General features: G+C 43.9%; 1 protein-coding gene across 1 annotated transcript in view; it reads left to right on the top strand.

Annotated features, from left to right (window-relative positions):
- Positions 1-12,628, top strand: part of CPNE4 (copine 4) — a 438,687-nt gene extending 426,059 nt beyond the window's left edge. The window contains exons 13-15 of the mRNA XM_036850621.1: positions 2,213-2,346; positions 7,855-8,091; positions 12,494-12,628. Coding sequence (XP_036706516.1) covers positions 2,213-2,346; positions 7,855-8,091; positions 12,494-12,628 — 506 coding nt within the window. The remainder of the gene's footprint in view (positions 1-2,212; positions 2,347-7,854; positions 8,092-12,493) is intronic.
- Positions 12,629-12,835: the final 207 nt, after the last annotated feature.

Below are 12,835 nucleotides of genomic sequence, written 5' to 3'. Positions count from 1 at the left end.
GTAATAAGGAAAAGGGGAAGCGTGGAGATCATGTGACACTTTCAGCATGTTGGCAAAGGATATGCCCTCAGAAACTTCAAGCAAGTCACTTCATGGTTTTGTGCCAGAAAGAGCCTTCTCAAAGGCTTTGGTCTGTATTACGTTATTTCCAGCTAGAAATTCCCCAAGACATTCCACAAAATAATGATGATGACTATGATGATAAATTGTATCCTAGAATCATTTTTCCTGATTTCTAAATAATAAATAGAGCCAAGTACACCTGTTGCTATGAAAATGGTAAGACATTTTTGCAGTGGGCTGGTGGAAATGTCTGTGTCTCTCCTCCTTCCTGTAGAGGAGGAAGGGGCTGAACAGGGTTAATTCAGATCCTGTGGGGGATGTAGAACATCCCACAGTTTCTTTCACAAATTTGGCACTAACTGTCCAAGAACATGACATCAGTATCCCTGGGTCTGCACGTGACAACCTCTGAGACCAGATCTCCATTCTGCCCTTATTCCCTCTCACCATCCCTCATGCCAAGTTTATTACAGTTTAGGCTTCCCTCATCTCAAACCATTCCCTCTCTTCAACTGTAAGAGTGGTTTTCCATCAAAGCAGAGTGAAGGACATATCCAGTGTTAACCCGTTTCACATCTTAGAATTCACCTGCCTGGTATTTTTGGAAGAGAACTCAGACTTGCTTATCTTAGGCAAAACCTCAAAAACCAAAACAGAAAAAGAGATTCTGTTCAGCATCACTTAACTTCAAAACCAGGCTATGTAATGATTTGGCACCTGTCTTTAGAATGGCAGACTTTGGGGCAGGACAAAGAGAATGCAGCATTTTCAGTCATTTTCATACACATTTTGTTACATGCATGTGTATAAAGGCAGAACAGAATACACCTTGCCCATCCAAGATGCCCAAAATCTGGTTGGCAGGATGTGGAGGGAAAACAATCACAGCAGGGGCTTTGTGGGTCTCTCTGGCTTCAAACAAGACCAGTGTGCTGTTTCAGGGTAGAAAGGGATGTAGGAGGATGAGAGGAAACAGGGGAAGAGAGAGGTAACACAGGCACAGACACGGAGAGGACCCTTTGAACAAAAATCATTGGTAATGGGACTGTCTCTGTGGGATCACAGTTAGAACATTCAGTGTGCAGCCAAGACTTATGCTGGGAGGAGCTACACTAGCAGGGCTGCCTCTTCCAGCAGAGCCCACCCGTCATGATCTCTTGGATGGAAGCCCCCCTTAAATGAGGGGTGCCCATGGTGATGGACGTCACTCACCTGTACTACAGTCCCCGGCAGACGACTGTGACCGTCATTTTGCTCATTCATCACACAATTGGGGAGCAGCTACCATGTGCCCGACCTGCCTCGAGCTCATGAGAAAGAAAGTCACAATTCTTACCCACAAGGACCTTAACATCTGGAGAGATGGTTGTGGGTACACATCACTCACATAGGTGGCCCAGGGTGGTTATACTAGAGTCAACAGGACGGTGGGAAAATGAGAGGGATGTTAAAGCTGTGAGCATGGCCCTTAGAGCCAGACACACCTGGGTGTGAATCCTGAGTCTGCAGCAAACCTCTCTGAGCCTCAGTTTCTTACCTGTAAAATGGGTACAATGTTGGCTTCATTACAATAGGAGGATCTAATGAAATCTATTTTGTCAGGTGAGACAGAAGGGAGACATTGGTGGAAATGATTGCTTTTGACTTGAACCTTTAAAGAGAATGATTTCAGATCAAAATGATTTCTCTCTGAGTTTTAAGTTGTAGGGTTGCAAAATATTCCCAGTATGAATCCCTTATTTTTGAAAGTGTAGAAAAAGATTTGGGAATACATCGGTTTGTAACTGACATTTTTTTAATGGGTCTAGAATATTCTCTTTGTCATAAAAAGCTTGTTTGTATTCTGTAGCAAACACAATCATTCATTAATAAATTCTTCCCAAGTCAATTTCAAAAAAAATAAGTAAAATGAATAAAGAAAATGATTTTAGTGGGAGTGGAGGCAGAAATACCAGCTCAGATGTGGTATCTCCTTTTTTATCTTAAGAACATAAATGTGCTATTGATAAGGACTATTTGGGGGAAGTTAATGCTTCATTTGTGTGTGTGTGTGTGTGTGTGTGTGTGTGTGTGTGTGTGTGTGTGTGTTTGATTATAAATATATTTAGGGAGACTATTTAGCTATTGATCTTTGCCAATTCCACCTCAGGGATTCAAGGAGTTGTGGAAGCCTACCAGAGCTGCCTTCCCAAACTCCAGCTCTATGGCCCCACCAACATCGCTCCCATCATCCAGAAGGTCGCCAAGTCAGCATCAGAGGAGACCAACACCAAGGAGGCATCGGTAAGGAGAGGGGTGGTCTGCCTGCTAATGGACATTTACCCATCCTCACCTGGATACTGGCCATAGCACCCATCCCAATCTGACAATAAATTTGCATTTCTACCCATGTGAGTTTGAAGAAGTGACTTAACCTTCCCCCTGTCCTCAGTCTCCTCACCTGAAAAATGGGGATAATCATGCCTATCTCTGCTGGATTAACATAAGGTTTAAAGATGACACAACTCAAATGTCTGCAATGTTACCTGAACACAGGAGGCCTTCAACAGGGGAAGCCACTATATTCACTGGAGTGTAGGTCATCCTCATAATACTTATACTCACCTTCAGTTCCTGGGAAGGAAAAAAAACAACTGTCCAAAACTAAGCTTGCTTTCCACTGTACCCAGACTACAGATGGAAGTGAAGTAAAACAATGGGTTATTCTTCTGCCTGGTAGTCAAGTGAAGTAACACACAACATCACAGTGAAGGTTTATTTCAGGTCCTATTTGTGGTTTTCTTAAGAAAAATGCAAACCAAGGTTACAAGGCCAAATAGAGTTTGTTTTTTTCCCCTAATATATTAGACTTAAATATATTGCCGTAATAGCTTTTCTATGCATCATTTTTCAATACTGTCATTATGTCCTATGTCCTTTTTTAGCTTTATGACTTTTTCTCAGATTTAGCAGAATATTGCTAATGTCTGAGATTTTTCTCTGTGATTTTATCCTGGGTTCCAAGACACTGAATTTGCATGAAGAACATGATATGCTGCTCCCTCACCTTCTTATGTGAGCTCATCTGACCCCCTTGTCCTGTGCCTGTGTTCTCAGCTTCCCTCGTGTTAGGATGGGCTGGACCACACTCCCGTCTCATGGCTACCTCTGCTCTACGCACTGCAGCACACACCTCCCAACTATTAGGGACACTGACCTCATACTTATATTCCCTTTCTCTCCTATCACCTATTTTTCCCTTTCTACTGAAGACTCATTCCTATTAGCAAATAAAGCATGTTACAATATCTCTTGTTTAGGTTCAAAACTCTCTCTCAACACCACTTTACCCTTTAGGTACTGTCCCTTATTTTACTCTCTTTTACAGCAAAATTCATTGAAAGAACTGCCCATATTCACTGCCTTCATCTCTCCTCCCATTGGCCCTTCCACCTATACCACCCAAACTTTGCTCCCCGACACCCCTGTGAAGACCACATTTGTCAAAGTCAGTAGCATCTCCATCTTGCCAAACCCACAGAGGCCTTGAAGCAAATCTGAATCCTCTCAGATGCAAGATTTAGGCATAAGGTTGGACAGGATCAGTATTTCATTTTATTTTTAACCTTTTTTTTTAATCACCAGGACTTCAAATTCAAATACTTCAAATAATGCCTTGCTCAGAAACCAAACACATAAAATAGATTTTAAGAAAACAGACTATTTTTGCTAAATCTGGTCTGAAGGATGCGGTCCAAACTTGTCTATTCTCCTTTATCCCCAAGAGCATCCAAGGCATCCCTAGGGCTCCCTGGAGCCCAGTTTGAATCATCTCAGCCTCCCTGGGGGTACCAGGACTCACAGGAGTAAAGAGAATCTGACATAGGTCTGAGTTTTGGACTAACACAAACCAGCATGAGGCTCTGGCTATTACTCACTCCTTCAGGGACCGATGGGTCTGCTCTGAAAGGACAGGTCAGGAAACAGTACTGAAAGCATCTAATCCACATCTCCCCAAATAACTCACTCCTATAGGCCAGGAACACTGATGCTTTCCCCCAGAGGTTTCCATTACCTTTTGAACAGTGTATGGTCCAGGGCCCCTTGTTATCACTGACTGCTAAGGGTCCTAACCTTGAACCTTGTAGGCAAGTGCTGCCAGGAAGTCTGTGGCTGTAGGATTTTCTCCTCAGTTTTGTGGAACTCTTCTAGAAAGAAAAAAAGTCCTCTCCTTATGTAAGCAGGACCTCAAGTACATTCAAAGGCTATAATATTTCACCGGTGAGCACTTTCCTAGCCTGACTTTGGAAGCAACTGTTACTGCGACCTTTATTGGAAATTTCCATCAGGGTTTTGATCCAACAGTCTGCAGCCTATTACCTTTAGCTAGATTAAACCTGGAAGGATCAGGTTCTAGAATCTTGACAGTCTCTTCAGACTAGAGCTTCTTAACCATTTTTGTTCCATGGACACCATTAGCAGCTGGTGAAGCCCATGGACCCCTCCTCAGAAGGGCCTTTAAATGCACAAAATAAAATATGTTATAAAATAAACCAATTATATTGAAATGCAGTTAACAAATATCTTTAAATGTGACATAGAAGCATCATAAATATAGTAATAAAATTAAATTATGAGAATTTGTGGCTGGCCTAATACTGTAATTTCTAAGTAGTGTTGAATGTAAATGACACGTTGAGATATTTGCAGACATTGTAAGATAACAGGAACGTATTCTGTGATTTCTATTAGTGACTCAGTCACAAGTACAGTTAAAACTAATTTTATTTGTTGATTATATTTAGAATTGAAAAAAATGATAAGCTTTAGTTAGGGGTCAGTGAAAATAAAACTTTAATTTACCCCAGCTGCACAGACTGCCTGAATCCTTTCAACTCAACAGTCCGCAAGCCTAGGTTAAGAACCCCTGCTCTAAATGAAAAGACAGCCACATTCTGCAACCTGTTTTTCAGTGGCTTGCTAGCTAAGAATGGCTTTTACATTTTTAAATGGTTGAAAAACATCAAAAGGAGAATAATATTTCATGGCACACAAAAGTTATATGACATTCAAACTTGTGTCCATCAATAAAGTTTTATCGGAACACAGCCATGCACATTCCTATCAAGCACTGTCTATGGCTGTTTTCATTCTAACAGGCAGAGTTATGTCATTGCCACAGACATCATTATGGCCCGCAGAGCCTAAAGTATTTATTATAGCCCCTTTACAGAAAATATTTTGCCAACGCCCGCTCTAGACCACAACAACTCTAAACTTTCTTGATGTGGTCGTGTGACTGTCAGGTTGTTTGCTCCTGGGGGGTATTGTAGGGGGCAGGTAGGGGAGATCCGTGCCCTGGACCATGAAGACCAGATCAGACAGGAGTTACGGGAGGGTGGGGAGTGGACGATGAGGGCACAGAAGTGCGATTCACTCACGAGCCCACCTGCTCAGGAATCAGGATGAGTCTCCATCCAGGTGTGGCACCTGCCATGGCCTCCAAGGCACACCCTGGGAGGAGTCATTTCTGGTTCTGGTGTTTCCTACACTGCTTCCCTCCATCCCCAGGCCACCAAGCTGCCTCCTTCTGTGCCTTCTCCTTGCAGCTCCCTAGCTCCTCCATCACTTCACCCGACTGAAACCTTCCTCCAAACTCCCAGGCCACCTTCTCTGTGAATGTATAAGACTTAAAAAGCATAGGTATGGATGAAAATTGACAACTCGAATGAATTTGAAAATTGATCAACTAGAACTAGGGGTGGGTAGTTAGTGGACATGGAACAGAATTAGTCTTTATATTTATTTATTTATTTATTTATTTATTTATTTATTTATTTATTTATTTATTTTTGGCTGCATTGGGTCTTCGTTGCTGTGTGCGGGCTTTCTCTAGTTGCGGTGAGCGGGGGCTACTCTTCGTTGAGGTCCACAGGCTTCTCATTGTCGTGGCTTCTCTTGTTGCAGAGCACAGGCTCTAGGCGCATAGGTTTCCGTAGTTGTGGCATGTGGGCTCCGTAGTTGTGGCTTGCAGACTCTAGAGCTCAGGCTCAGTAGTTGTGGTGCACGGGCTTAGTTTCTCTGCGGCATGTGGGATCTTCCCCGGCCAGGGCTCGAACCTGTGTACCCTGCATTGGCAGGCAAATTCTTAACCACTGCACCACCAGGGAAGCCCCAGAATTAGTCTTTATATTAAACTGTATGGAAAGCATTCAGGACATGTGACTATCTTCATCATAGTGTGAATTTCTCTTCTCTCCAATTGTAGTTTTGACTGAGTTGTTTTGTTTAAAAACATTTTTTTCAGACTCGCAGAGAAAAATGGGAACTCTTTAGCACTGCCAGCCTATATGCAGCTTTCTAAGTGTGATTCTCAAAACAAGATGTTTTCAACATGTGATTATTCTACCTAGCCTTTCTCCTTTGAAATGTGACAACTTGGAATGGTTTCATCATCCTACATTTACTCCCTGTAGATGTTGAACATACTGCAAAGATTACTTTAGAAATTATTTTGGGTTTGGCATGAGCAACATCTCAGTGACCTCCTTCCCTCCCCTCTCACCTGAGAGGCTGTCATGATGCCTCTAACGACTAAGGACAGTGATGTCCTCCACTGGGCTTTCCCTCTCCAGACCCCATAGCCCTTCCCAAGCCCTTCCTGTGCTGATGAGCATGGAGCCTTCTCTCCAATCTCCGTCTCAGATGAGTCACCCACCAGCATGTCCAACCAGGACTTAGAGCAGGAAGAGTCTTCTGCCCACATCCTTGGAGAAGGGCAGCCACCTGCAGGCCACACACTAGCCCAGGGCACACAGCCTTCAGAGGCAGAGACTGTGACCCTTACCTCTTCTAGCAGGGCTTTAGTGCAGCGCCATCCACTAGAAATACAGTGGGAGGCGTGCAGCGATTTTAAATTCTCCAGTAGCCACATTTAAAAAAGTGAATAGAAGCAGGGAAATTAATTTTAACAATATATTTTATTTAACCCAGTATAACTAAAACATTATCATCTTAAGAGGTATTCCATATAAAAAATTATTAATAAAATATTATACATTCTTTTTTTTGTACTAAGTCTTCAAAATCCAGTGTGTATTTTATACTCACATCATCTCAATTTGGATGCTAAATTACCGTAGAAAATACTTGATCCTTATATAGATTTTATAAATTGATAACTGAGAAAGTGGATTCACATATTTATAGTTGTTCCAAACGTACTTAAAAGATTTCCAATAACTCAATCGGGTATCCACTTTTTAAAGTTAAATTTAAATTCATTCAAATGAAATAAAATTAAAAATTCTGTTTCTCCATTGCTTTCGCCACATTTCAAGGGCACAATAGTTACATGGAGCTGGTGGCTATTGTAAATATTAGGCAGCTTGACTTTAGACTCTTGCAAATCTCCAAGCTGAAGAGGACCGTATGAATGATCTAGTCCCACCCGTCATTTGAGAGTTGAAGAGGCTGAGACCCAGAGGAGTTAAGGGAAAATTCCCAGCATCTCAGAGCAAGAGGCTTTGAAGCCAGCCCCCTGACTCTTCTGCTACTCTGTCTACACCCTGTGCTTTGTAACCATCACTAAGGTGATTATTAGAATTAACCTGCAATTACCGTGCCTGCCTTTAAGCTCCATTCATCCTAAGTCTTCAGTGTTTAAGCTTGTCAACACGGGCACTCAAGAAAAGTCAGTTGTCACTTGCTGTGGTCAGTATGCACTGGAGCCGCCAGAGTGTGTAACTGGCTTTGTCCTTGTCTCTCCCACCTCTCCATCCCCATCATCTCCTGGTGTCCCACTGATGGCAGCAATACTTCATCCTGCTGATCCTGACTGACGGGGTCATCACAGACATGGCCGACACGAGGGAGGCCATCGTCCATGCCTCCCACCTCCCCATGTCGGTCATCATCGTGGGAGTGGGCAACGCAGACTTTAGTGACATGCAGATGCTGGACGGCGACGATGGGATTCTGAGGTCGCCCAAGGGAGAGCCCGTCCTTCGCGACATCGTCCAGTTCGTGCCCTTCAGGAACTTCAAACACGTACGCATATCTCGGGGGCTTCCCCTGGGAGAGCAGAAGCCCCCCTCCCCATTTTTCCACCAGTGTTCGTAGTGAAGCAATGCCAGCTGTCCCTGCCTGGGCCAGGCTGACTCCCACCCAGGACATGTAGAGCTTGGCTTGCTGGAGAAAGAAGTATAACCTGAGTCATTGATGAGGAGTCATGCTAACTATGTAGCCAACATTTCATTGGAGCTTGGCCTCATCCACAGAATTTAGGGTCTCCATTGTACCCAGGACTGCCATATACAGTTGGGCAGGTTGTTCCCTGCTCAAGGTTGCCTGGCTGAAGTAGCAAAGAGGAGCTGAAATTCAGCCTTGGTTCTCCTTGTCAAGCCACATGCCTTGGCAGAGGTCTGTGTTTGCCTTGGCAAAGTGTGTTTTCAAAATGATAGAAACTTAAATCCTGTATAAATATATAGTAAGCAGCATCAAAGATTTATTTAATTCATTAATGAGGGAACCAGCAAGATAACAAAGTTAGTTTAAAGGATGATATTAAACAGTTGTTTGTGGTCAATAGGGGAAAATGCTGGAATAAGTTTGCTAAGGCAGAATCAAAACTGGTTCATGACCGACAGGGTTTAAAAAAATTAAAAAAAAACTTTTCTGATTCATACAATGTTTCCCTCTCGGATGGCGGTGGCCCTGAAGAGCCCTGCAGAGCCTCCCCCACTGTGTCACAGACAGCCCCCTGTGTTGTTCCGTTCCGTGCCCCAGTGAAAGCTCCCACAAGTGTGTGGGCAGTGAGCCTGGGTGACTCACAGCGGGCAACTCTGCTACCGTAGCCCATCTTCAACTTGCCCAAGGGGAGGTTTCCAAGCTCCCAAGTTGTCTGCACAGGACAGCAAGGTGGGGCATCCTCTTCAAGTTAGGGTGCGCTGGAGCTGAATCGCCCACAGTTGTGTTCATCAGTGAAACCACTTGCTCGCATGGTGCCTGAGGTGGAAGGAGGGTGTTCTTCCAGACTGTGATGTCCCGCCCTGTCTTGTCGGCTGGACAGAAGTACCACAGGACTGACCACCACCCACAGCGTTGCCTGAGCGAAGAGGGGTCCAAGAGCTTCTCCAAACCACCCTCTCCCCGCCCCCTACAGACACACACACACACACACACGCCACGGGGCCATGCACTGTTGCAGCCTCCACCCAGCCCCTGCTCTCCCTCACACACTCGCAGAGTGCCTGCTGTGTGCTAGCACTGGCACCACGGTGAGATGAGGAGCCATGGGGCCCAGCCTCCAGGAATTTACTGGAGAACTGCCCAGTTGGAACACAGGTGTCCGCAGAAAACTCTCACACTAAGAGATCTATGGGCGATTGAGGTGGGCCACCCTGTTGCTACAAAACTTCAGAGAAGCGGCTGGAGCTGGAACATGAGGAGAACAGACCCTGGGGGTTGGGCAGGGAGGTGAGGGGCACCCGCAACAAGGAAGTGCCTGATCAGCGCGAGGAAGGGGGCGCGCTCACTGTCCCTCTGCTCCAGGGCCCCAGCTCCCTGTGGTCCACTAGAGCAGAGTACCAGGAGTTTAGCACCCGCCTTAGCTTCCTGAATTTCAAATTAGATTCTGAGAACCGTTTCATTATCCAAACTAATCTATTCTGAATTCAATAAACCATAAATAAAATGCAAGGTGAGGCACTGATATCATTTCATACAGCCAGGAACCCATGAATCGCCTCTCTCTTTCTGCTCTGCATGGTAACTCAGAGCTTCGGACAGGGCAGAGGCTCTGAGCTGTGTGGCTTGGGGCAAGTTACTTAACCTCTCTGTGTCACAGACTTTCATCTGTAAAACAGGGCAAATAACACACACATTGGAAGGTTAGAAGTGGGGCTTATATAACGCACAGCACAGCGCCTGGTGCATGTAGGTGGTTAATAAATGTGGCTTTTATTACTGTTCTTGCCAGCTACTTTCATATTTTCTTGCTTTATCCCAAGTTAATGGACCTCCAGGCCCTCCTTGCTCCCCAGAACCACCAGCACAGATATGCAAAGGGCAGGAGAATCATTGGGAACTGTGCTGTCCAACACAGTAGCAAAGAGCCACATGTTGTTATTTAAATTTAAATTCATTAAAATTAAATTTAAAAATCAGTTTTTAGTCACACTAACCACATTGCAAGGGCTCAGTGACAGCACGTGTCTGGTGGCTACCACGTTGGACAGTGTAAATACAGAATACTTTTATCATCCGAGCAAGTTCTGCTTGACATACTGTTCAGGAATATTTTTGTCTTCAAATAACAGCAAATCCATCTCACAGTGGATTACATGAGTGGTTCTTAACCAAGGATGATTTTTCTCCCCAGGGGACATTTGACAATGTCTGGAGACATTTTTGATGGCTACTTGCATCCAGTGGGTAAAGGCCAGGGATGCTGGTAAGCATCCTACGATGCAGAGGACAGTCCCCACACAAAGAATTATAAAATATATCCAATATATCAAAATAACAATAGTGCCAAAATTGAGAAACCCTGGATTATATAAGTACAAATATACTTTTCTCGTGTAGCTAGATGTTAGGGGCTGGTGGCTGCTGACATTAGTTTTTTCAATGATTCAATAGTGTCAGGACCAGCACTTAGAGATTCTTTTTGTTATTCCCTCACAATGATAAAATGGTTGCCATAGCTCTAGGAATCATATTCTAGTTCAAGGAAAAAAGGAAGCAGAAAGAGAAACAGAGCCAGTGATGTCTGTTAAAGAGCTGCAAGAAACACCCCCCAGGAAACTCCCACTTGGGTCTCAAACAATGAAATTGGGTCACATGGCCGTCCCTAGATGCCAGGGAGACTGGGAAGTCAAGTCTTTATCTTTCTAAACTTTGTGTGAGCAATGATCAGAGAGAAAAGGGAGGAAATGACTATTGTGTCTTCCCCAGTGTAAAAGTGGGCCATGATCTAACACACGACCCTGAGCAGTTATTTATAAAATAAAAGAGCATTCATGGATACCAATGCCCAACATACTATGGCATCTTCAAAATGTGAGCAGTCGCTTTAGAAACACTCCTCACAGTGTTTTCAGATTGTTTTTAAGGTATGTGTCTTTTACATTTTGAGCCTCCTAAATACTCTGAGATAGAATGAATTCCTGTTCTTTCCTTTCTTGTCTCAGAATATCGGGGCATAGCAAAGTTGAATGGCTGAGTGACAAGCCACATAGGAAGGAAAGAGCTAGAAACCTGGTCATCTGGCATTTAGGCCAGACCCCTTTCCTTCAGGACTTTTCCAGAGGGACCTCAAACATTTCTCTCTGCTTCAAATTTTCAGCCTCTTCAGTAATTGCTAACAATGAGGTTCAGGCAATCTTACTTGCCCAGTGGCTGGGGAGTTAGTAGTGAGTGCCAGGGTCAGAGGCACTGACCAGCTCTGTATGAGTCCAGAGTCCATGCAGAATATCAACCTCTACCTTCCTCTGCCCCAAGGCCTGCAGTGAGTCCATAATGCTGATATAAGAAAAGCTACATAAATTAGCACAGTATTCAAGACTCTCCATCACCGGGCCACAAGCTCATTTTCCAACTGAATGCCCCACCAATCCTGCATCCCCAACACACACACACACACACATGCATGCACTTCCTTTAGAGCCCCATCAGATGACTCACTGTCCCTAGAATGATCAAATGCCAATCCTCTCCTTCTCCCTGTTTTAAAATATACCCAATGTAAATGCCATCTCTTCTTGGAAGCCTGCTGTGATTTCCTCCAAGATGCCTTAGTCTTGTTTTTTTTGTGCTCTGGTCACACAGTGTCTGTGACTCCCTAGAGCAGTGCTTCTCAAATTTCAATATGCACAGGAATCACCTAGGCATCAAGTTAAAATGCAGATTCTGATTCATTAGCTCTGGGATGGGTCTAAGATTTTACATTTCTAAAAAGCTCCCATTGATGTGATCTGCTGGTCTGTGGGATGTATCATGTTCTGCCTCATAGGAGGGTTAATTTCTGCCCCACCAGGTTCCCCTCACATGACTGTAACTTCCTAATGGCAAGAATCATAGACCCTATAAACCCTCACATCGTTCCTGGAACATAAATAGGTGTCTGGATTTGAATGTAAATCAGACACAAAACTGCAAGGCAATTCTTTCTGCCATCCAGTGTTCACCCATCCTCAGATGTGAATAGTTTTATATTCTGAGACAGACATGAAAAAATATAATTATGAAATTAAAGGTTCATTTTCCAACAATCTGACAACTCTTGCTTGGAGTAGATGCTGACAAGTACAGAATGAATGGTGAATGAATGAATGAATGAATGAATGAATGGGACCAGCTGCTTAGAGCAGGACTCAAGTCTTTTAGGCTGATTTGGGTCAGATTCCCTTGGCCCGGTGCCAAAGTCACTGTGATTTCTTCTTCCCTGCAGGCATCTCCAGCTGCCCTGGCAAAGAGTGTGTTGGCTGAAGTCCCAAACCAAGTCGTGGACTATTACAATGGCAAAGGGATTAAGCCAAAATGTTCATCAGAAATGTATGACTCTTCCCGGACACTGGCTCCATGAAGTCTACACACTTTTACAGAGTCCTCAAATACTATTCCTGCTGATACTTAATACTTCTATTATCCTGTACTTAAAAAGACACACAGGTACACATTTAAAAATAGCATGTTTTGGTGATTTTTAACTAACTAACAATTTTTTTTGCATGTGTAGCCCTGAGGCCTGGATCTGCTAAGCCCTTGTATTGTTAAAGACTTTTTACAAAGA

The sequence above is a fragment of the Balaenoptera musculus genome, chromosome 4 (assembly GCF_009873245.2).
Source record: "Balaenoptera musculus isolate JJ_BM4_2016_0621 chromosome 4, mBalMus1.pri.v3, whole genome shotgun sequence".
NCBI classification, from domain to species: Eukaryota; Metazoa; Chordata; class Mammalia; order Artiodactyla; family Balaenopteridae; genus Balaenoptera; species Balaenoptera musculus.
This window is presented reverse-complemented; position numbering and strand designations above follow the sequence as displayed.